At 38.0% G+C, this 25,157-nt stretch overlaps 1 protein-coding gene across 2 annotated transcripts in view; it reads left to right on the top strand.

The window, feature by feature from the left end:
* Positions 1 to 2,843: 2,843 nt before the first annotated feature.
* Positions 2,844 to 25,157, top strand: part of MTR (5-methyltetrahydrofolate-homocysteine methyltransferase) — a 32,857-nt gene continuing 10,543 nt past the window's right edge. Inside the window, exons 1-17 of one of the 2 annotated variants that reach the window (XM_027900101.1) lie at positions 2,844 to 3,478; positions 3,595 to 3,695; positions 4,058 to 4,119; positions 4,941 to 5,008; positions 6,068 to 6,144; positions 7,246 to 7,358; positions 8,697 to 8,837; positions 9,468 to 9,653; positions 10,239 to 10,418; positions 11,420 to 11,536; positions 11,633 to 11,773; positions 14,482 to 14,571; positions 15,166 to 15,318; positions 15,898 to 16,005; positions 19,619 to 19,719; positions 21,642 to 21,709; positions 22,565 to 22,685. In XM_027900101.1, coding sequence (XP_027755902.1) covers positions 3,629 to 3,695; positions 4,058 to 4,119; positions 4,941 to 5,008; positions 6,068 to 6,144; positions 7,246 to 7,358; positions 8,697 to 8,837; positions 9,468 to 9,653; positions 10,239 to 10,418; positions 11,420 to 11,536; positions 11,633 to 11,773; positions 14,482 to 14,571; positions 15,166 to 15,318; positions 15,898 to 16,005; positions 19,619 to 19,719; positions 21,642 to 21,709; positions 22,565 to 22,685 — 1,793 coding nt within the window. In that variant the 5' untranslated portion in view covers positions 2,844 to 3,478; positions 3,595 to 3,628. Of the gene's footprint in view, positions 3,479 to 3,594; positions 3,696 to 4,057; positions 4,120 to 4,940; positions 5,009 to 6,067; positions 6,145 to 7,245; positions 7,359 to 8,696; positions 8,838 to 9,467; positions 9,654 to 10,238; positions 10,419 to 11,419; positions 11,537 to 11,632; positions 11,774 to 14,481; positions 14,572 to 15,165; positions 15,319 to 15,897; positions 16,006 to 19,618; positions 19,720 to 21,641; positions 21,710 to 22,564; positions 22,686 to 25,157 lie in introns of those variants that run through there. The other variant, XM_027900102.1, reaches the window with a different exon arrangement.

Below are 25,157 nucleotides of genomic sequence, written 5' to 3' on the forward strand. Positions count from 1 at the left end.
TCTATTTTAACCCCCTGCTTGTGGCTAAATGGAAGCTACACCACCTCTGATCATATTTACTCATATGCATTGCTAACATGTTCTGCTGTCATTCCCTCAGCAGAAATTATGTTTCCAAAGACTGCTGAATTTTTAGCTCGTTGCTTTAGATAATCTGGGGTTTTGTTTTTACACTGAAATCGCAATTAAGTCAAAGTCTGAAACTGTAGTTTGCTATCTTCTACAATCCCTGGTACAGGCAGGGCTTAAATCTCTTTCTTAAAAGGAAGCAGTGCCAGCTGGGAATGTTTCTGGGTGTCTTGAAAGAGAAAATCGTTAAGATATCGTTGCAGTGTTCTTTTTACTGAACTCTTACAAAATGTGCTCTGAGTGTTTTTCTCAAGGATGTGCATAGTTATTTTGAGAGTTCCTGATGCCTCCATTTACTTGCGTTCTTTTCTGTTCAGGCAGAAAAGTTGAAATTAGTATGAGATTAAGGTCTGTGCAAATGGATTATGTGGCAGATTTGGTCATTGTACAAAGTTTTGCATGTCCATTTGAATACTGTTCCCTGTTTCCCTATTGTTCTGTGTTTCTATATCCTGTTCTACCACCTTCTTCCCTCTTCCCTCTTTACCATTTTTACTCTCAGGTTGGTTCTTCACACAAAAACTTCCGCAGGAAATAGATTTTTTTTTTTTCCTAGAATATTCTGTCTAGGATCACTGTTAGTAGTGTACACCACGCACATTGTGATGAGCCATTGTTTGTTGTTACAACAAAATTCCAGCTAAACTGCACAATCTGTCATCTCAGTGATACAAAAGCAGAAGACTGCATTCACAGCTTTCCTGACTGCCCTTGAGGCTCCACTTTCCCAGACCAGACGGTGTTCCAGAAGTAACATATGGAGGCTCTTGGAACAGGGTGGTAGTTGACTCCTCTCAGCATCACAGCCTAGTGATCCATATTTGGCATAAGTCTGTCTCAAATAATCTTCCTCTAAGTCTTGCTTCTCAAGAGAAGGGCACTGGAGAAGAAATCAAGAATTTATTAAAGCATACTTCATAAAAACTATCTTAGGGGACTGAATGCTTAGGGCCTGTTTCTCATTTATGCAAAGGCATAAATATATATATACAACACTGCGGCAGAAGGGTTTTAGTGAGAACAGCTTGCATTCAATGTTGTCTCTGCGGCCAAATTGGTACAGAGTGGCTTTAGGGTTTTGAAAAAGCTGATTAATAGTATCGTAGGAATCACGTTATGTGTGTTCACATGTTTCCATTCAGGTTTTGTATGCCCTCTTCAGGGTGATGTGACATCTTTAAGTCAGTTTGTTTTGGAGTCCACCCTAAAAAGTGTGAGCTTGTGTGAGCTTGTGTCTGGGTGATAGAGGTGGTAGCTGAGATGCTCGTGAACTGTGCTTTCTAAGTGCTGAAAGATGTGGGGCATGGAAAATGCTCAGATGTGTTATTTGAGATCCTATGATTGTTTCTACTGTGGGAGCATTAAGGAGACATACACTGAGTTTCAGGCCCTAGTGTGGGTTTGTTGTGGTCCCAAGGGCACCCTGCAGCATTAGGAATTAATGTGTGAGTGCTGTGAAGAAATGAGCAAGGGAGGGAGGTGATGATTAAGATGAATGTGTGATGGTTATTACACTAGGGTAGCAGTGATAGCATACCAGCAATCTGGCTCAAGGCTGCTGGCTCTTAAGGCATAGTTAACAGTTTGCTTTTCTCAAATGTCTTCTTTCGTGATGTTGTTGAATGCTGTGGGGAGATGATACTGGCCACAGAAGCTACTTCTTGTTTCTGAATGAATTTGCATGTCTGGGCTACAGTTTTGAGAGGGGTAATGCTTAGATTGTGTCATTCTCATGGATATACTTGTCAGCAACCTCTGTAATGGGTAATCATTCAGGCAGTTTTTAGTGTGAGGGAGTATGAGCTGGAAGCTTGTAAATTGAATGACTTAACAGTAGGAAATACGTTGCATTTGTCTGCATATGATAAGGACAGTCTTGCTAACCATTCTTACCTTGCTTTGCTTTGAAAAGCTTGAGGGGTGAGCCCCCACTTAGAATAAATTCCAGAGCCTCACTACTGTAATGAATTATGTATTCCTTGTGCATACTGTTTGTATCCAGGGGATCTGTATGATGGATTCAAATATATGTAAACACCGAATTGGGAAACGAGAATAAAAACATTGTTTTCAAGTTTTTCAGGCCAGTATGTGATGTAATAAAGAAAGCATTGTGAAGGTAGAGCTGGCTGTTTAAAAAAAACCAAACATATATAACAACCCTCCCAAAGAAAAACAACAACTCTTACTCCTAAGCTATAGGAAGAAGGGGTATGTGTATTATTTGATCTTGGTCTGACTCTGATATTCAAGGCCCTGGGTTTGGATGTTGCTGTGAACCCCTCAGATCTCAAGGATTTGTCATTCTGTTCAACAGGTGAATCCAGCTGCAAGCATTTATTGTTGCTACTTGTGCAGTTACCAAGGCCCTGCCTACTCCTTGGAAACACGGGAAAAGTCAAAACTAATTTTGTGCTCCCAGTCCCATTCAGAGCTTTATTGCTTTTTACCTCTGTGAAACTAAGTGGGTACATAGGCACTTAATTAAATCTGCCACCTCCAAGGCAGCCTTTGTGGCTCAGTTATTTGACAGATGTGGCTATTACCCATTCCTGTTTCAGTGGGTTAGCTTGCATCCTGTCTGAGATTGTTATTCCAGGAAAAGAGAAAACTTTTTTTACATCCTTATCTTCCAGCTGCACTATGAACACCTTTGGACTTTTGCTGTGCCCAAAAGGTGATTTCTAGAATGGTACAGAAAGATCAGGAAACATATGTAAAAGATCTCTTACATACTTTCTGAAAGAGAAATTTCTCTATTTGATACAAATGGAGACATTTTGAGTGCAAGTCTCATTTATGTATCTGTCATTGAATGGAAGAAAATGTGGTTTTATCTCTTAATACAGGTAAAATTGTTTAAGAAGCTTATTCATTCAAAAATACTTCTGCTGTAGTGCTGTCCTGTTACTAAGATATAGCAGATTCAGTTGCCCAGACTTAGTGCTGCCATGAGGCATCTTGAGGGTGGCTCTTAGTCTTTTCCAAGGTTGACATAATTTATGTGTAATTTTGAAAGAAAATGATGAGTTAGCAGCTGGAAGCAGGTCTTACTTTTTCAACCTTTTTTTCATACTTTTTCCTGTAGCACAAGACTTCTTTCCAATCTGTCTTTCTCATTCCACTTGTTCTCTCTCTCACCTAGAAAATACAGAGCCATCGTGTTGCTGCAGTTGCTGTCAAAATGCTGCCACTTTGCTCCTGGATTTTGAAATGAAATCTTGATTTACTGTTCCCAGTTCAGTTCAGTCCAGTCCCTTTCCCTCTCATGCTTTTCTTCCACCTGAGGCTTCTCCTTTTGCACAGTCTTGCTGTATTGATGATGATGATTAAAGAAATTGGATATCAGGTTGGTTTTGTTTTAGATGATTGTGGGCATTAGCAGTTGCCAGCAATAACATTCATCTGTCTTTTGTGTAAAAGGTGTTTTTACTTCAACATAATTTTTGAAAATTTATTTTCCAGTATTGGCTTAAATTGTGCTTTAGGGGCAGTTGAAATGCGTCCATTCATTGAAACAATGGGAAAATGTACCACAGCCTACATCATCTGTTACCCCAACGCAGGTGTGTTGGTGCACATGTTCCTATACTTAAAGGCACATGAAATGTAATAACCTGTTCCATCTCATTAGCAGTAGTAGAGTTGAAGTAGCTTGAAAAGGTTTTTAAATTTAAAAGTTTTTACTTTTAAAAAAAGAGAGGAAGAATATTTTAAACTGCTGAAATTAACTGTTGGTAGTTCTGTGACGATGAACCCAGAATGCTTTCTTGAATAATTAATAACCTGTTGAGTAAGGATTGCAAAGGTGATGAGGCATTTTAGTTCTCTTATAATTGTAGCTACTTTAAATGTGCCTTTTATGGAATTTAATTCTGTTCTTGTGGGGTTTAAACAAATTGTAATACTAAAAAAATCGTGTTTCAAGGTCTCCCCAATACTTTTGGTGGTTATGATGAAACTCCGGAAGTGACTGCCAAGCATATAAAGGTATGAAATACTTCTTGTGAGTTTGTCATATATGACATACTAGTAGGCAAGAACTTTTGCTTATATTCTATGCATATTTGTTACAGTATTGTGGCTTGGGTTTTTTTCTTCAGATGGCTATATATGTCAGTTGGATTATTTATAGACAGTTTGCTGAATGATAATGATTTGAGATATCACACTAGGACTAAACTACTTAGGAGACTCTGAAAACCTTACTTAATTTCATGTCCTACACTAAGCTTTCCTGCAGCTTGATCTGTGGATGTTATTCATTGCACTCCTAATGTTGCTTTTACATTTGGGAATTGTTCAAAAAGCTGAGCGTTTTTTATGAACCTGGCAGGATTTTACTGAGTTGTGTATACAGGAACCACTGATATTGGTGGTGTTCCAGTGCAGGGTGTCCTTCCACATGCCACTTGGTCTGTGCAGGCAGAACTGTGTCTGGAGATGCAGTGTGTCAGTGAGAACACAGTATTTGCTGCATGTTAATGCCCTTTTATAATACAGTATGACTAGTTTTTGATACTTATCCAAGTTTTCATCTGGGGCTTCAGTATAAAATAGGCCAGATTCAAATGTGGTTGCTTAAAATTGGGTGTTGAAATTGCTGGTTAGCCTTGGGAATCCACATCTCAAAACAAATCCTAAAGAGAAGATATAGTGCTGATTGTTTTGTTTTTTTAATTTAGTGCTTTTCTTGTGGTCTCCCTGAATTGCTTAACAGATGGAGAAAAATATTTAAATATATATATATATATTAGAAAAGATACCTTTATTAACTTGGAACAAAATTCTCTTTCCCCTCCCTTTTACAGACTTTTGCTTTGGATGGTTTGGTCAACATAGTTGGAGGTTGCTGTGGTACTACACCAGCACATATCAGGTACCTCATGGGCTACGGCTTACCGTGTAGCTTACAACTTAGTAAACTGAGTGTTGTTCCTGTGGAACAGTATTCCAGGACTTGTCTTAGGGTTTCCTGAAAAGATGGATCACTTCAATGCCAATAGCAGCAATATATGGAATGGAAACAAGCTGGCTTTCATAGTTCATGAAGAACAAGTAGAGGCATGGTTCAAACAAGGATTATACCTCTGGTTTTGTCATCTAAAGTTGTGTTGGAATTACTTCTCCCTCTATACTATTGGATAGAATAGACTTCCCATCTCTGCTTTCTGGTGCCATATGCTCTTTCTCTTTATGGCAATCTTAACCACAAGGTGAAACTTAAAGTTCCCTTTGATGCTAGAAGAAAGGAAGTTGTGTGAATGTGTTGTGGGAATGCCTGAACAGAAGATCTAGGAATGCTGTACAGCTGGTGCTAGTCCTGGCTAGTCAGAAGGAGCATTTCATGCCTTTCTTATTGGAAATAAGTCAGTGGGAAAGCCTCCCTTTTTCACTTAGGCTTGAAAAGAAAGGGGACCTTGTGATTCATTTTTACCCTGATATAAACTGAGAAGAAGTGGCATGTAAACGTTTAGAGGACACTGTGTGTCACTCTTGACTGGAGTGAAAAGAAAGTGAATGTGAACAGCATGAGTCATTCTGGCATCTGAGAAACTTGTTTCAGTACAAAACAATGTTTGTCCCTTGTTCAGTTGGTTTGCTGCAGTCATAAGCAATTGCTCAGCTCAACAAATCATGAATATGGTAAAAGTCATCAGTGGGGTTCTGATATCCTTCAAGTGTCCCATTGTTATAGTATCTCTGTATTTGAAAAACCTTCAGCCTTGTACATTCCCTGCAAATAGCTATGATAGGATCTTCTGGGAGTATGTTTTTGCCTTTGGCCTCACAAAGTAAAAATAGCTAATTAGTCTTGTCTGCTACAGGACTAAATTGCAAATATACGTATATGTCTAGTGTGTTCTGTTTGAGTCTTGTCTGGAGTGATTTAATTTTAGTTGAAAACTTTTCTCTTTACTTTCTTTCTGTAACTCAGGAAAATTGCTGAAGCTGTGAAATTCTGTAAACCTCGCGTTCCACCTTCTCTCTCTCAAGGATCCATGCTGCTGTCAGGTAAAGCAGAGTGTAACTATTTGAGTTTCATAACTAACACAAGTTTCGTTTATTAATTTATTGTCTGTTTTCTGATGACCAGAACAACACTATGAATGTCTGATTCTACCTGAATCCAGCAAGCTTATGCATGTGTAATCAGATCTAAATCTTACCATTTTGGCCAAAGGACTAATGGAACATTTTATTGAAATCTTTTTATTATAATCAGACCAGCATATTTACTCTGCAAGTCTCAGTCACTTTGTAATGATGAAGTGAGTAGTTTTATCCTCACTTTGCAACGTGGCAGGGTCAAGCACAGAGAGATCAGTTAATGGCAGAGATGGGTCAAGATCCTGGTATACCTACTGTGAGAGAGCTGCCCTGTGTTGCCTCAGATGTTGATTCAGTCTTACTGGGACTCTGTTCCAGCAGTACATCTAGGTCTAGAACATCTTTTGTTTTAGCAGAGTCTAGATGTCTATGTTCCACAGTCAGGGCTTTCTTTTTAGCCTTTGAGCCATGCACTGAAGTAAAACACTGCCTTCATTTTGGTCTGGTATTTTAATCTCAAAGTCAAATCAGTTTAGCGCAAATAAAATAAATCATGGTTGGCCTGTTGTGTCATGCATTAGCTTAGTTTCTTCTGCTGTAGAGTTTGTTTGCCTCTGCATTGCCTGCTACCCAAGGGTCCAACTTGCCTTGTTTCTCTGAACTTGGGTACATAGTTAAGAGCTGTCCTTGTTAGTCATTTCAGTGGGCTGCTGCTTCTCTGATGGTGGAAGAGTCAACGTAGCTGAAAGTTGAGAGAACGTGTGTATGTATATGCATACGGATGTCCAAAAATCGTACCTTCGCTTTTTTATATCAGACAAGTTGGCTGTTGTTTTTTTGTGGATCAGGTATATTACTGACTGTTACTGAGGAAAGATACAAAGCTTTGGCATATGTGTTGGAGCTAGTTTCTTTGAGTTACTCATTAGAGCACTGACATGCGGAGAAATCACTGTTTTTGAAGAGACAGACCTCTATTTTACAGTTTAGAGAAGGTATTTTGTCTTTCTTACACAGTTTGGTCTTTTCTGTTTTTAAAAATATGTTCAAAAATATCTTTTTAAGGTCTGGAGCCATTCAGGATTGGGCCATACACCAACTTTGTTAATATTGGCGAACGCTGCAATGTTGCGGGATCACGGAAGTTTGCTAAACTCATCATGGCAGGCAACTATGAAGTATACATTTTAAAAATAATCTTTATAGCTGATGCTCTGATTTTTCATTGCTCCATTGCACTGTATTATTAGTTGTTTGTTTAATTGGCACAAAGCACTATTCTACACCAGTTACAAGATTAAGAAAACAGAGAATTTGTTTTCTCACTGTTCTGTTTCTCTGCGTACCAGCTCCTTATAGAAGGGTTTTACAAGGACTTTTTTGACAAGTATTACCGGAAATGACTTTCCATTTTTAATTAAGTTATACAGCTGATGAGGTTTTAGAAAATGTCCTGGTCTGTACTGCATCTGTTGGTTGAGTTACAGAGAAGGGAATAAAGAAAGTGGGTGTAATCCCCTCTTTCAACACAGGAGGTACATTTGTTTTGGGATACACTGTGGCACTGTGTAGCCCTCACTCTCTTTCCCTCCCTTCTCAAATCCCGGTCAGCGTTATGGTTGCATCTAATTGTTATATATTTTGGTTGCATGCTACATGAGAGTTGGTGTAGAAAAAGATGCTTGGAAATTAATTGTTTTCTTGAAACTGCTGCAGGGCAGAAATGAAGAGACTGAAGGGCTCAGTCTTCATTAGTGTAAATTGTTACTGTAACATTCAAACAAATAGTAGAATAACTTCTCTTGAGAGCTGAGATTCTGCCCCAGAGTATGCTCTGATGTTACAGTTGATGCAATCAAAATTAAAGCCTTACTTTGTTTTTTAGGGACTCTGACTCTTAAGCTCGTAGCAGTCGTGGAGCAGTCCTGTTAAATAAAGAGTGATTTAAACCAGGTTGTTAGGGACTCTGCAGAATGACAAAAAAGAGAAAGTGAGCAGACATGAGTGTTCAGATGATTATGTAGGCTGGATGAAAACCTTTAGTTTTCTTTCTTAACACTTGTGATTATTCTGCAGCTGGAAGAAATGTCAGTCTCGAAAAGTTAAGTATCCTGTGTTATAAAAGAAACAGAGCTTGTGATGCAAGACCCTTATTTCATACCATCACAGAGACTGTTTTCCTGTAATCTTGTGCTGTCAGAAGTCCTTGTTACCATGCAAATCCTAAACCATTCAATTACGCGTATAACCAACCGTCTACAGGCAGTGACACTACCAGCACCTAAAGGTCTCTGGTGTCACGTTTTGTGAAAAAATTAGTTATAAGTTGTCCCATATCAACAGCTGTTATGTATTGTTGTACATCAGAGACCACTTCCTTATTTTATTATGGGATTTCTTACAAATTTTTAAATTTTTGACTGCATGCTTAGTTTGGGGAAGTGAAATCTTATCCTGAGAATAACTGGGATTTTCTTCTACTGACTGTTGTTTTGGTTTTTGACTTTATTCTTTAGGAAGCCCTGGGTGTAGCCAAAATGCAAGTTGAGATGGGGGCCCAGATTCTAGACATCAATATGGATGATGGGATGCTGGATGGCCCTGCTGCAATGACCAGATTTTGTAACTTGATTTCTTCAGAACCGGATATTGCAAAGGTTGTAATTGGGTCACAATAAAGAACATTTTACTGAGTTGTAAATTGCCTTTCAGAAGATGTTGATAGTCTTTTATTTAGTAACCGGTTTAGGTGCTTAATAAGCAGATGTGGTTGTTCCCCAAGAGGAAAAGGTGCTGTAATAGGGAAGGCCTTTGGGTGAAACAGAGGCTTTAACATTGTATGTTTTCAGATAAGTATATGCTAGTCCTTCTCACTGATTAGAAAAGCCAGGTTTGTTTTGCAGCAATGAGCCATAATCTGTATATTTGCAGTGCATAACAGCATTGCTTTTCACAAAACTTAAAGTTGCTATGGATATAGCATGGTTTTAAAAGGTAGTTCTGCAACGTGCATTCTCTAAAAATGAGAATCTAAATCAGAAACACAAGATAATACAGGGAGAAGTAGAGATCTCGATATGATATGTGATTGAGTCACCGTGGAAGCTCTTAGGGTAAATTTGCTCTGAGCTTTGCATTTAAAGTGAATGTAGAAATATATGGAAACTCTTATTCGTAAATGCTGATTAGTGTGATGGGATTTTTATGTCCAAATGGGTAAAGAGCACATAGAACTGTAATTCATAACTTGCATATATTCTCCTGGCTTGCTTCTCTGTTATTTACAGGTGCCATTGTGCATTGACTCCTCAAATTTTTCAGTGATCGAAGCGGGTTTGAAGTGTTGCCAAGGGAAATGCATTGTAAATAGCATCAGCCTGAAGGAAGGTGAAGACGACTTTTTGGAGAAAGCAAGGAAAATTAAATTATATGGAGCAGCTGTGGTTGTTATGGCTTTTGATGAAGTGGGGCAGGTGAGTGTTGCTTTAAAGGAGATGTATTTTTTCTGGAGTGTGAGGCTTCCTTATTCTTGTACAAGACAAAGTTGTTTTGTTTCATTGACACAGTTGATTCAAAAAGGTCTATATAACCTTAGCAATACTTTTGAACCTGATTTGTAGCAATTTCTTTGCTGTTCACAGGTTTAAGGAGTCCAGTAACTGTTTAAGTGTAGCTCTGCTAACACAAGAGCATGTAGCTTGCTATTCAGCCATGCTGAATTCTTCCTTCCTTCATAAAAGATATTTTTAGTTCAGAAACTGTGTTTTGCATGAGAGTGGAATCCTTGTGAATTAATTTAATTATGTCAAAACCACATATTAAGCTTTGCATAGGATGATGAAACGTTAAGCAATGAGGTTGTTTTTTATGAGTTGACTCAAAACTCTAGGTACAGGGTGGTGATATTTTTAATAGTAAAGTCATATATATAATCCTTTTCTAATATTTGCGATGTACAGATTCTAAGTCTTGAGTCACTGGAGCTGTAAATGATTCCTCGAGAGTTTATTTTTTGTGTAGTCTACAAGTTTCATGTCAGAATTCTCTTTCTTCACTAGGCAACAGAAACAGAAACCAAGATTGCAATCTGTTCCAGAGCTTATCATCTCCTTGTGGAAAAAGTGCACTTCAATCCAAATGATATAATATTCGACCCTAATATTTTAACCATAGGAACTGGAATGGAAGAACATAACCTTTATGCCATAAATTTTATCAACGCTACTAAAACCATAAAAGTGAGTTGTAAGCTTATTTTAAGTTGAAATAGGTTGCTAACATTACTTAAAAACCCAAACCCCCATAAAAGAGAAAAACACTCCCCTCAAAAAGAACAGCAAAACACTGCTGCAAAATTTTACACATTTCAGCTTAGTAAGAATAAGCTTAGCTTATTCTGCTGAAGTGCAACCATTCCCCAATATAGCTGTATTTCCAGTAAAACAACTTCAAATAGTTCTATGAATATATTTCAATCCACTTTCTCTTCTGTAAATATACCACTTTAATTAATGAGGTAAGAATCACATTCGTGTGCTTGCTCTTTGAAGGAGCTCTTTTGAAGCTGTGAAAAGCTGCCTTTTTTAATAAAATTCCTCTTTCTGTGAAAGGGATTTGTGCAGTAATCTGGCTTTTTACTTAGCTAAAGTGTGTGTAAGGAAGTACAGCAGCAAAGAGCATCACCTAAATAGAGCCAGGGAAACTGCACTGTTGGGTTTCACAAGACACTTTGATAGGTCAGGAGGTGCTCTGAGGTAGCAATCTGGGGTTTGAGCAGGCTGTTGTGTCACCACAGGGCTCCTGGAAGTGGGGCTGCACCCTCGAGCTTAGCTGCTCAGCTGCAGTCTGCTCCTGAGACATGCATGCAGGCAGGCTGGCTGCTCCTGTTTCCACAGAAGTGGGGAAAGGAAGAGCCAAAAGTAGGTCTGCATGGGGAAAATGCGGAAAGCTGCAGTGGGAGGACTGATGTGTTCAGAATAGCACCTATGACTATGGAAACCACGGTAGCTGCTTATGCGTAACTGGGCTGGATCTCTCCTTTCCTTATATCTTTTTCTGCAAAGATTTGAATTGCTTTTTATGAATTTGAGCTACTGGAAGAATCTGGAACAGGGAATACAGAAAGGATGCATAGCCAATGCACTGAGCTCAGGAGCCAACTGTTTTATGAATTGAATGCTTTGCTTAGATTTCCTTTTTGGAAAGTACTTTTCTAAAAATCTGTATGCATTTCCTATAGGAAACACTGCCAGGAGCCAGGATAAGTGGAGGTCTTTCCAATCTGTCTTTCTCCTTTCGGGGAATGGATGCCATTCGAGAAGCAATGCATGGAGTGTTCCTTTACCACGCAATTAAGGTATGATGTGCTTTTGACTTCCATGTGTTTGCACTTGGCAGGTGTGCAGTTCTATGTCTGACAGCCCTATCTGGGGGATTCTCTGTTTTTCTTCAGTATGGCATGGACATGGGAATTGTGAATGCTGGAAATCTGCCAGTGTATGATGATATCCACAAGGAATTACTACAGCTGTGTGAGAATCTAATCTGGAACAAAGATCCTGATGCAACGGAGAAACTTTTACATTATGCTCAGGTAACTTTCAGTTTTAAGCTTTGACTAGTAGTTAGTTTAGCACCTGAGCTTCAACACCTCCCTGCAGATGATAGGTAAAACAGCCTATAAACTGCATGTGTCAATATAACAATGGGTGTTAGAATTTACTAACAATACTACAACTGGTTCAGCTATTAATGTAGAATAAGAAGAAATGTGTGGTAGATTAAACCTCTCCAATTTCGTACGTACCATGGAAGATCCGGTGCCAGAGTTCTTCAAATGCTTCAGGAGAACAAGCTGCATAGGCATTCTTAAAAACAAACAAACAAACAAAGAAAACCCCACAACAAAACCCCCAAAAATTAAGAAGCAAAAAATTCCAAACAAACTTCCCCCAAACAAAGGAAACCCTCACAAACCAACAAAAAAACCCAAACAAAAACCAGAAAAGGCCAACCCCAACCAAGCCAGTCTTCATGCTGCAACTTTATTGAGAAGTGCACTGTGGGAGACAGAGTAAACCTTTCTCTCTGGTGGTTAATGGTTTCCTTGGAGTATAGGTAAAAGGTGAAGTAGTTGCTTGTGGTTTGTAGCTGTGGCATAGATTTCCAGTTCATGTAACATGTCAAGATTGAGGATCAGCTGTTTAGTGTTTTTGAGATGTTGTAATGATGGTGGTGATAAAAGACAAAGATTCCACAGCTGAAGGTTTCCAGATTATCCTTCTAAAGACAACTGGTGCAATCCTGTTCTGAATGGAAGTTACAGCAAAAAAATCTCTCAGAGTTAGGTGGCTCTTAGATTGAAGTGCACAAGAAAGTCTGCATGTCTGTTTTGTAGCTCCTGGAGGTATTATTTCTGTGCAGAGCTTCATGTGGTTTGTAGTTTGCCCTATGGTGGTGCACGCTTTATAGTAGCAGTGGCAGCATGTTGAAAACCAGTACAGGAAGACTCTCTCTATCCCTTGTACTTAGGCTATTTAGATGGTGCTCGTAGTGTCTAACCAGTTCACCTGAGAGTGATCTTGTCCGTTGAAGCAGAGTTGCACCATTGGGGTATTCAAGGTTGCATAAGAGGAAGAAAAAAAAGGAGAATTAGAAAGGGTTTCCTTAAGCAGTGTTTCTGGAGAAGGTAGAATGTGCATTTAAATGGAGAAATAATTAATTTAAAATAATTTAAAAGTAGAAATGAAAGTGGATGATGACTCCCAGGTCTCTAAGTTTGGGAAGCTGTTGTTGGAATCTCTGCTTTTATTTGTGGTGGTAGTTTTACTGTGGGAGTAAAATAACCTGGTTGCAAAAAAGAGGAACTTAATCCTTACAGATTTAAGGCATCAGTCTTCATTTGAAGTTTGAAATTAAAAAAAAATTTACATAAAGTATATAGCTTCAGACATTCTTAAACTGGACTTTGTCCCATTTATGACAATGGGAGTTGTGCTTCTGAAGGCAGGGTTTTTCATCCTTGGCATTTGGCATAATCATCCTGTTTTTAAAGATCTGCATACAGTGTTTGACACTGTGGTCCCTGTATGCTGACCCTGCAGCTTCATGTTATTTTCAGGTTGGAATGGTTCCCTTGCTCAAGTGTCTGGCCAGAGGTTGAGGAGCACTTGGTACCTTTTCAATGAATCACAGAAGGGCTGAAGTGGAAAGGGACCTCTGGAGGTCATCTAGTACAACCCTCCTGCTCAAATCAGGGCCAGCCAGGGACATGTCCAGTCAGATTTTTAATTTAACTTAGAATGAGGACTTTACAACATCTCCAGGCAACATTTTCCTCCTTTCATTCCCTTTTTACAAACTAGATGTATGAGGGGAATAAAATTAGGCAACAAGAAGCTGTGAAGTTAGCTAACATTCATATAAACATGAATGAAAACTTGTTCTGGTTTCTGTTCCTATGAATGACATATTGTTTCCATGGTTTTATTCCATTATATTTAATTTATACAATTAAAACCATTCTATCCATGGTTTTAAAAACTTGCTGATGAGCACTCAGAAGTATATGAGGTTCATAAGGCCTGAAAGATGTCAGATTATGTCCAATAACTGAGAGACGAAAAGAAATTACTTGCCTGAAGTGTGATGGCTGAATTAATGGATAGGGTGCTCTTCCATGAGCCTTCCTGGGGTGGGTGCTTGTGAACTTTCTTGCGCTGTGAAGCCCTTTTGGCCTCTGTGTTCATAACCAAGGGGAACATGAGGGTGAAACAAAGAGAATATGTGGTGTTTTGGGACAGTCTGTGTGCGTGACAAACAGTAATTTTGTGGGCTGCCTGATTGAAAACACGTCTGTGATATGGAATAACATAACCTATTCCAGCAGAAACTGAATTAGAGCCAAATTAATTAGAATTTTAAAATTAAGTGTAGTGTGTGGGCCAGGAATCAATTTAAATTATGTTCCCAAAAGTGAAACCCTTAGGATTAGTCATTTCATCATTTTTAGGAGCGTAAAAATTATCAAACTGCTCTCTCTTTTTAAATATTTTTTTTAAAACTTTATTTTGTTTACATTTTCACTGAGGTATGTACCCTTTGGGATGTAGATCCCCGTGAGTGCCCTGTAGTATATCTCAGGTGTTTGCAACGTGATTTGCATGTATATAAAAAACCTTTTGAATAGTCTAAAATTATTTTATGAGTCAGTACTTGGAATTATCCCACTTTTTCTAAAAGTAAAGCCTATAATTATAGTTTTTATGCTTGCAAGCTCCTCTGGATGTCTGTCTTTTTCAGAATCATGCCCAAGGAGGAAAGAAAGTTGTACAGACTGATGAGTGGCGTAAAAGCTCTGTGGAGGAAAGGCTGGAATATGCTCTCATAAAGGTAAATCTGTGCAGAAAACTGTCCTACCCATCAGCTCTCAGAGACATGATCTTCGCTCATACTTTAAGGGACATATTTGGCTTTAAAAGTTCTTCAGCTGCCATTCTTTAACAAGCTATTAATTAACAATGAATAATATATTTAACTGATTTATTTAGCTTCAATAACAGGAAAAACTGTAATGGTTTATCTTTAAACTTCTCATGGTAAAGTCTTTGACCTTTAGTATTTTATTCCACTAGTGTTAGTAGAAACATACTGCTTTTACTTCCTAAGGCTTTTTTTTAGTCCTCCAGTAGTACTGCACTGAGTGGCGCTTATGCTGGGGAAGCAATTAGGTTTTTCTTATGGCATGGTTGAGAAAAATGAACAAATCTGTTATTAGTGGGGACTTGCTTTGAATTACCTTATATGCCTAAGAAGTACAGTGTTCTGTTTCTTACGAAAGCCTATTTTCAATACACATTTGAGGTATACCTAAAGACAAGCAGTATCTAAATCATCTACTTGTACTTTCTGTGTGACTTTTTTGGAGGTGTTTTGGGAGGAGGCAGCTAACTAGCAAGATAAAAGCTTCTCAATTTTTTTTCCCAGGGCATTGAGAAGTATGTCACTGCAGATACAGAAGAAGCAAGATTAAATCAGGAAAAATATCCTAGACCTCTAAATGTAATTGAGGGGCCTTTGATGAATGGCATGAAAATTGTTGGTGATCTTTTTGGTGCTGGGAAGATGTTTCTGCCTCAGGTAATGAGAAAATAATTTCATATGTCTTCCTATTTTGCAAAAATTAGCATTGTAAAATGTAACCAAAACATTCTATGCTGGCTGTTTTTTTCAGATAGGAGGAATTGTAAAAATTCAGTTGCTGCTGAGAAGCAGCGATTTTCTTATTTTATTTTGGAACTTGGCTTCCTTTATGTAGAATTATGTGTTTGTTTCCTTTCTTCCTGAGTGTTTTTGCTTTATTTGAAACATAATTTTAAGTCTAAGCTCATGAAAAAAAAGAGCGAGAGAGATAAAAGATCCAAATAAAAATTACTGCATTTAGTGCCTTCCAGGTCTGGGCCTGTTTGTAGCTTTCAGTTCTGTTGTGAGTGGTCCAGGAGTCTGTGCTGTGCAAGAAAGTGTCACGTGTAGATGGCTAGCCCAGTAAGGCCAGCAGCCTTGCTGTCACAGAATGATCTGCAAAGCTGGAACCTGGGTCTGCAGATGAAGTTTCATTTATTGCTCAAATGGGTATAAAGAAAAGCTACAGGAAAACTGAGGCTATTCCTATACCTTGTCATTATTGTTTATTCTGCACCCTCTCCTTTATCTGTGCAGGTAATAAAGTCTGCTCGAGTTATGAAGAAAGCAGTTGGCCACCTTATTCCCTATATGGAAAAAGAAAGAGAGGAAAGGAGAGCCAAACGAGGCAGCGTAGAGGAAGAGGCAAGATACAGTCCTTTGTGCTGCAACTCTGTCACAGCATGCTCTGACAAATATAGAAGTTATTTATTACTAATTACTTTTACTACCTGGAGTGTTGATGCAGTCGTACGCAAACTGACAAAACTTGACATAATTTGAAGTTGGTCTGAAGTTCATAAAGTGCAGATTTTGTGTTGTCACAAGTTTCCTGAACAGTACCATGAGCATTTGTAGACCCTTTATACCAATGTAACTTAATTTCTTGTATTTTTGTAGGCATTTGGTTCTAGTGTTAATTATTCGTGATACTTTTAACTTCATGGCAGATTTTGCCACTTGCTTCTACAACTTCTGCCCTCAAGGAACTCTCTAATTCCCTTTCCATGTTCAAAGCCTGTCACCGTGTTTCTCTTTATTCAACTCTTCCCTACTCCATAGCCCTTATCATTCTCCCACCTAAACAAACCAATTTCTTCCACCCTTTTTCTTCATCGATTGTGGCTTCAAGACCTCTTGTTATGATAGAATAGCATGCTCATTGCATGTGTAGCCATGACCAACTTGCAGTGTTAACAGGGTCTGAATATAGCTGTCTTCTCATATATGTGTTTTGCCACCAGGATCTGAAAACTATGTTTCATCTAATATATAAAATATATTTTAAAATACCTAATGATTTTTGGATCGTTGTGGGCCTTTATTGCAGTTCCTGTTTCACAGCCACTTTCTGATGCCTAGAATAGTTTTATCAACTACCTGTGAACATACTTGAAGTAATTGCTTCCAAATTGGATAAATGGAAGTAGGAACAATAGATAAATGAAGATACAGGCTGTACCTTGTTTGTCCCTACTTGCAGGACAGTATTCAGTAGAAAAGAGAATTGAGATAAATTGGACAAAATCCCATTTATATACTCATATCTGCTGTTTCTACTGTATTTATAATGTAATAGATGCTTACAGTTCTGGTTGTTAAATATTTTTCTTCTTCTCTTGTCTTTGTCCATCAAATCTAGGTTTGATGTACATTTACTTTTTTTTAGTCCTGTGGAACCTTACCTTGTCTTCAGGAGTTCTCAGAGACAATAACTGTAATCAGAACCTGGTTTTTAACACAAACAAAAAAAAAGAAGAACAGCAGAATTTTTCTAAACTATGATATTTGTGTATTTCCTTTGGGTTCCCTTTTATGGATTTTTGAATAGTTCCTAATTCTTCCTGTGAAATCTTCTTTCACATTGTCTTTCTACTTGCTGTGGATATGTTGTATAATTGTCCAGCATAAATGTAACAAATACAGTAAATAATTTAGAAAGAAAAATGACCTGATAATCAAACCTGACTAATCTTAATGGAAGCAGGAGAATGCCTGGTCTCTTTTCCCCTGCTCTTTGTGAATGCCTTTTCTGCTGTATCTTAAATGGATCTGTTCTCTGACTGTCACAAGTTACCTTTCTATGTGTCATCCCTTTCCAGCTCATGCTGTTCTCTTTTATTTTAATTCTCTTTAATTTAATTTTATTTTAATACCAACAGTGTTGGTATTTGGCACCTTTTGTTTTGTTCTGATGCTGTCTAAAGTTTTTGAAAATTATTTCCCCATTGCTTCCATGAGCACTGGATTAGGATCTTCTCTGAACTCTCTGGCACTTAATTCTCTGGTTAAAAGAAATGAAGTAGAATTTGAGAGGTTCTTAAAAAGATAGCAAACAGTCTTGAAGAGAGTGTAGATGTTCTGGTGGCTGAGTGGAACAGGAGGGAAGAAGCAGGACTTCTGCCCTGCTTCTTCTACCTTCTGCTGGGAAAGGGATGTAGTGCCTTCCTCTTACAAAAATACATTGTCACGCTGTAGAGAATTGATGAGTGAGATAAAAACAGCTGTGTCTATCTCCAAAGTTAGATGTTGACTTGAAGGAAAATGATTTACAGACTCTGGTAACTGATCTGTCTGATGTTACCCAGGCTACTGTAACCTCCAGGACAGTTTTAGTCACAGACTGCCAGGAAATGCAAAACGTTGATAGTTACATTTGAGGATAAGTAGCTGTGGCTGTTGATCTCTATCAAGATTGAAAAAAAGAAGCCTTTTGGATGTGTGCCCAGAACCTGAGGACCTCCTTGCTTAAGACAATTGAAATCACAGCGTGCCCTAAATAGGGTTTATTTAAAGTGGCATGTGCTCTGGCCCATGCTGTTTGCTGCACAGCACAGATTTTTCTTCCTCTCATGTGCAAATCCAATTGGTAATAAATTTTTTTTAAATATCCATCACTACTTAAATCATTGTTAGTTAATAGGTATGATACAGTGTGGAGCAACACTTTTTGTCCTTTCCCCTGTCCTTGATTAATCTCTTTCCCCAGATTCCTCTTACGTTCCAGCAGCATATTTTCGGCTGCAGAATTTTTTGTTGATGTACTGAGATGGCTGACTTACAGACCTCCGTTTACCTTCCCTGTTCTCCAGTCTTCTGTAAAACAGAAGCACTGGGGAAATAATAGATTTTAGTAAACAGCAGCATTGGTGCGGATCCAAGGATTTTATTCAACAAGTGTGTTAGGACTGTGGGAAATACTAGTATCACTCTTGGTAATATATAAAGATGTTTTTAACCCATGGTATTGCAACTACAGTGTAGGTTCATGAGAGATCTACTCAGTATGTCCAGAAATATGACATGCTTCATAGAAGGATTTAATCATTCGGTTCTGCCATCTGCAAAGGAGATGAGATACTGTCTGAAAAAATATTTTGTAGTTTTGCATAGAATATGCTCTTTGCAATTTAAGTAGTTGCTTACTGCCATCTGATCCTGCACCAGCTCAGATATACCACTGTTATAGCCTGGAGCTGCTCCAAATGACAATAGTGATTATGCAACTAAAAGTGTATTGCCAAGTCCTGCGTCCTGATGGAGAACTGCTATGGGAAGTTTGACTGTTGTGCTGTTGGTAGCACCCTTTGTCAGGCTGAATGCCATTTAACCGAGGACCTTCTTGTGACAGAATAGGTTCCCTTCTTCAAGGAGGTCCTTTTTCCAGCTTGTTTGTTCAGCTTGGGTAGTCTGAAGTAGTGTGTTGTAATCACTGCATTGAAATGTCTCCCTGGCTATTTGTGTTGCTTAAAAAGTGGTCTCTTAGCTTTTATTAATTCATTTGATTTTCCTTCTAATGTTGCTAATTCTTCTCAGCATTGCATTGAAAGATAGATCTTGATGCACAGACAGGCATGTTATTATGAGTATTCATGCCCTTTTGTTCTAAATATTTAGTCTGTTTAATCTCTTTATTGGTGAGGTGTATATTTGGAGCAGAGATACCTTAGGAATTCAGTCATTGCACTGCACAAAATGCTATCCAGATCTGAAATTGTTTTATCTGCTATTTTGTTTTTTTAAACACAGATTTTTGAATAACATCTATGCAATTTGCAAAAATAATTAACGTGCAAGTTTCAATTACCTGGATCTTTTAAAATAGTTTTTATAATTTACTGTGTTATCTCCAGTATGCCTTACAATTACTACAAAAGGAGTTTGAGACATGGATTGGGATTGCACCGTTGAAGAATCTGTACAAATATCCTGAGGCTTCTGAGTAATTTAACTCTTGTGTTATTTCCTCAACTTCCAGGATCCTTATCAGGGTACAATAATATTAGCAACTGTGAAAGGAGACGTACATGATATTGGCAAGAACATTGTGGGAGTTGTTCTGGGCTGCAACAACTTCAGGTAAAGAGACTAACTGGGAATACAACTGTATATGGATAGATAATTAGTACCTTAGACTAGCTTTAGCTGTGGTGATAACAGAGGTGGGCATTTCTTGGAAACTGTCCTCTGTTCCCCAGGTTGTGATTGGGAACACAGATCATAGCAGCTTTACTAATGGGTGGCTCAAGAGGCAGTATTGCCTCCTTCTTTAATACTGTTTTTCCCAATAAATTGGCGTCTGAGGTGAATGCAGTTTAACATCAGTGGAAACATAAATGAGAACATCAATTTTTGTATTTGTTTCATATCAGTTAAATATAATAAGTATGTCTTAAACTTACGTCTGAGGAAATCAGATACAACAGTTGCAGTAGGCAGTAGCATGTGTGGGTTGCATTGGGAAAAAAGAAACTCTTGTAAGATTTGAATGGAACTTCTAGTGTGTTTTTCAAGCTGCTTCTTAACTATGAGGTTTAAAAACTTGCTGGGGTATGTTTTGTTAATAAGAGGTGAGTTTCTGAACTTCAAATGTTGTCTGTGTGCAGCAGGATTGGCAACAGGGTTGGAAGGAGTGCTCATGTTCCCATCAGTGCCCTTTGTCAAGAGTCTGTCAGATACTGCACAAAGCTGAATCACCTTTGGAACTCTGTCTTATCATTCATTCCTTTAGTTTTGCTTTGACTTTGGGTTGTCATTTGCTCTATAAAGAGCCAAAATTATCCCTTTCCTTCAATACATGCAGTGTTGAAGTCAGTAACAGTGCTGTGTATGTGCAGTATATTCCATTTAATTTCCTCTTGAAATTCTTTTGATTGGTTTCAGGCTTTCTTGAGCTTTATTTACACTTACTGAACTGAAGTCATAGAGTTTTCTGTCACCATGAGTAGTGTGAGTGAGGCTGAATGAAAACAGCAGGCTGGGGTGGCTTACTTGAAAAAATAAAAACCTTGGCAATGGCTAGGGTTAATAGGATTAAAATCGTAATAAGGGAATTGCGGTGTCTCGTTTCATAAAATGTATACTTTAATAAGGCACAACTTTGATGTGAATCATCTTATATTCCTGATATAAGAAATGATGTCCACAAAATCTTTTTATATTATCCAAAAACGTCAGAAATGCCACTGCTGTTGACAGCCTTGGTAGGTGGCTAAGCACCAGCCAGTCACTTCCACCCAGTCAACCTCAGTGGGATGGGGAAAGAGGAGAGGAAGAAGGAAAGCGAGAAAAACTGTGAGGGGAGAAGAATGTTTGATAAGTGAAGAGGAAGAAGAGAGAAAGGAAAAAAAACAAGTGATGCAAAGGCAGTCCCCTTGTACCTCCCATGGGTAAACTGGTGCCTAGCCAGTTCCTGAGTCAAAGATGGCTAACCCCTGCTAAACACCTTACTCTCCTTTTTTTTTTTTTGCTGAGCTTGACATCATATGCCATGGAATATTTCTGTAGTTAGTTTGAGTCATCTGTCTGGTTGTGTCTATTCACAGTCTATTCCTTGGGGGGTTAGAGTAAGAAACAGAGAAGGCCTTGATGTTGGGAGAACATTGTTCATCAGTAGCTAAATTTTCAAGTGTTAGCAGTATTGTTTTGGTCACAGATCTAAAACACAGCACCATACCAGCTGCTGTGAAGAAAATTAACTCATCTCAGCCAGACTTAGTGCAACCACAAAAACTTATTTAACAAAAAAAAAAAAAAGCTTCTTGCACTTGAATTTTCTTACTATGCCATCTGGAACTCTGATTTATTGAAAATTTTGCCAGACACAGAGATGTTTCCTGTATTAAAATTCCCAAAAGGGGTTTTAAGAGAAACAAACAAAAATCTCAATTTTAACTTCAATTTTAGGTTAGTTATTTATGGTAAGAGAAATTTATTTGCCCTTTAGCAGATATTTGATTTATTATTTAAAGGATCATGTGTCATCTCACTTCTTTTCACAGAGTTATTGATTTAGGAGTCATGACTCCATGTGATAAGATATTGAGAGCTGCTGTTGAGAACAAAGCAGGTATAGAGAGATTTTATTAGTACTTCTGAATTGTTTGATTTTTAAACCACACTTGCATTTTTTATTGCTGCTTTTTGCATTCCTATGCTGTCTATGATTTGGTCAGACTGTCTTCAGAGAAATCAGCATTAACAATATTAATTATTCAGTATTTGGCACTTCTGTGAAACTTAACCCGAGGAGTTGCAACCCTGTATCAAAAGGACAATTCCAGGAGAGATGTTTTAGTATTTGTTTTACGGATGGATGGATAAATGGAGCCTTGAAATGGTTTAGGCAACTCCTTGTGGGGTCTTAAATTAGTCAAAGAACTTGGCATTTGGCCTGCCAGATCTGTGAGTGTGAAATCAGGAATGAATTGTTGTAAAAATAATGAACTTTCTGAAACAAGTTGCAGTTGCTTTGAAACAGTCTACTGCATCTTGGAAAAGATGGAATTGTGTGGAACATAGGTGGTGAAGCGTTTTGAAAGCGTTTCCAAGAGCAGAGTTTATAATTATTGTGTCTTATTTCCTTCCTCAGTGCTGAGTTTCTGAGGCTTGGAGTTTGCTAACCAAAAGTACTGTTTATTTATTGTTGAAACTATAGCAGTAGATGTTCAGCAGCTGTGAAGACTGGAAAATATCTTAAACTGAGGATTTGGAATCATTGTCATTCTTGAAAAGCTTTTACTTTCTAATTTGGTCAAACCTTCCTTATAGACTTGTGACTATGCTGTTTTTTATCTCTTTGGTTTCTATCTGGTGCATGAAGCTATCTGATGTATGACATAAACCTTTCTGTAATAATTTCTGTGTCTTTCTAGAGTGTATTTGCTAAACCTTTTCTGTATGTGTGTTTGTAAATTTGCAATAGATATAATTGGCCTGTCTGGTCTCATCACCCCATCTTTGGATGAGATGATTTTTGTCGCTAAGGAAATGGAGAGACTGGCAATAAAGATTCCTTTGCTGATTGGAGGAGCAACTACTTCTAAGTAAGATATCTCAATTGGGAATATGGGCAGTATCTGTGAAAATAGTGTTAACTAGGGAAAAAGAAAATTTATAGCCATTTCTTTTACCTCTTTCCCCGTTTTTCCATTACATACATGCTGGTATGTTTTTACTTAAGATTGACTGTTACTTCTTGTCTCAGAAATCCTAGAACATAGAGGTAAAATGTAGTCAAGACATAACAAATAATGGACATCTTAAGCATTTAATTTTTGCAAGTGTTGTGTATTTTGCAAGTGTATATTGTACGTGAAAGTGTATATATATATATATTTTCTCTAAAAGTTCATGCACATATGCATGTGAATACAGTTCTGTTCTTCTAAGGGGTTGAATGATCTACTTTGATTCATCAAAACATTCTGAAAATGCAGGATTTTGATACTAGAAATGATCATGTTGACATAAGGGAGCTGTTATCTTTAGGAAAGTTACTGTATTTTCCTGGATCGTTGTTCAGAAAGGTGATGACTGGGTTGAGACTCCAGTCCTGTTCAAACAGGCTGACAGGGGATAAAGTCTAGCTGCTTGCTTTGAAGTACTTAGCGTGTTGCATTTGATAGACTGAGCTTTTCTGTTGAGATCTTGTTCTCTCAGATCTGTTCGGATGAAATAATAGAGCTGCTGTGATTTCCTGAAGATCAGTGTTGACAGCTCACCGACACTTAGTCTGAACATTCCCACAGATGTGTTTTGGGCACATATAACGGCCTTGGGTCACGATCTGCTGACTTGTTTAGGTTACAGTGTGCTTGAGGAGGTGACAGCTCAAAAGACTGTGGAGGTCATTTTTTGTGTAACTGGAAGCTGTTAGCAGTGTTGCTTTCGTTATCAGAGCAGCACATATTGTAACCAGACCTATTCTGTATTTCTGTCTGCAGCAAATTGTCTCATAATCTGACAGACACTGGAGAGTAGGATCACTACCAGTCTTTATTGCTTTATTGTTCCTGTAATTATAATGCAAGGTTCGCTGTATTCTTTTTCTCCTTCCCCCTGTGAATCTCTTCCTACGACTTTGATACTGACAACAAACATGGAGGGATTTTCCTTAAAAAAAAAAAAAAAAGGCAGGGGCTGAGTGAAGGGAAGGCTTTATTTTGAGTGGAGGTCTTAGGAGAGCCCTTTCTTCAGATCTTTTCAATGTTTTCACACGAGGCATCGTGGCCTTGTAATCCATGTCAAATAAACACCATCAAACAACTTCGTAGAATTTATTCACAGAGATGAATGTAGCTAAGAGGGAGGCAGCACAAGTTTTATCCTTGAATATAGAAATTGCTGAAGAATATATACATAATTTTGAATACATAAATAGTAATTTTATTCATGTCAGCTGTATATAAATATACACTTATACATGTGCCCAGACACAATACAGTGTCTATAAAATATGTGTCAAGTAAAGGTATTGTATATGGAAGACTGGATTCGTAATATATCTTTAATTTTACTTTCCCAGTCTTAATCCTAACCTCATGTGTACATTCTCAAAGGTTGTGTATGTATCAGAGGTTGCTAATGAAGAACCATCTACATTTTTTTTCCTCTGTGAAAAGTAGATGTTATTTGGAATAAGGAGACCATAAGTATTTTGAAGGATGTAAGATGAGGTTAGTTTTGAAGAGAGAGAGGCTGGATTTTGTCTCCAGAATCTACACAATAGAGTTTCTTCATAATTTACAGTAATGATGATGTTTGCATTCTTACTGTGCTGCTTTGGTAAATTCAGATGCTGAGAAATAATGATGACATTCTCGTTTTGGTAAAGTTTATTAAAAAACCGAAAAAATTAGTATGAAGTGGTTGCTGCAGTGCCATTGTAGGACCATGTCCTGTTTGTTTCCTTTGTCTGTTCCTACCAGAACAGAAGATATAACATCTTTGTAAAACATAGACCTGCCAAGATCAAAAGTGTGTCTCCTAGAAGCAAATTCAGAAGATGCTGAACAATCTTTGCACAGCTGTATTGCACAGTCATCAGTAAACCTCGTGTTCAGAAAAAGGAGATCTTACTTCTACTGTGGAAGGTTGCTTCCTGGATTCTGATTTAGATTTAATTTAAAAAATGGTGTTTGACCTTAGCATACCAGAAAGCAAACTGAGCTTTGGCCTATAAGGTCTTTGTTCCTACACTTGCTTGCAGAGTTTTGGCAGGACTCTGAGCAGAGGTTCTTTCATCACTAGAAGCTGTTAGCAGTGTTCCTTTCTTTATCAGAGCAGCTCACGTTGTAGCAGACCTATTATGTTCTATAATTGTGGCTTTAGCAAATTGTCTCATAATTTGATGGGCAGTGGAGAGTAGGATCACTACCTGTCTTTATTGCTCCTGTATTTATAATGCAAGGTTCACTGTATCTTCAAGATGCAAGTTTGTAATATTTATTGACCACTGGCAGAATTCCTTCTTCAGGTGAGTAGAGGACTTGAGCCTCCAGTTTTGAAGTAGAGCC

Source organism: Empidonax traillii, unplaced genomic scaffold (assembly GCF_003031625.1).
Source record: "Empidonax traillii isolate 1590-97213 ecotype Southwest subspecies unplaced genomic scaffold, ASM303162v1 scaffold707:size593822, whole genome shotgun sequence".
Taxonomy (NCBI): Eukaryota; Metazoa; Chordata; class Aves; order Passeriformes; family Tyrannidae; genus Empidonax; species Empidonax traillii.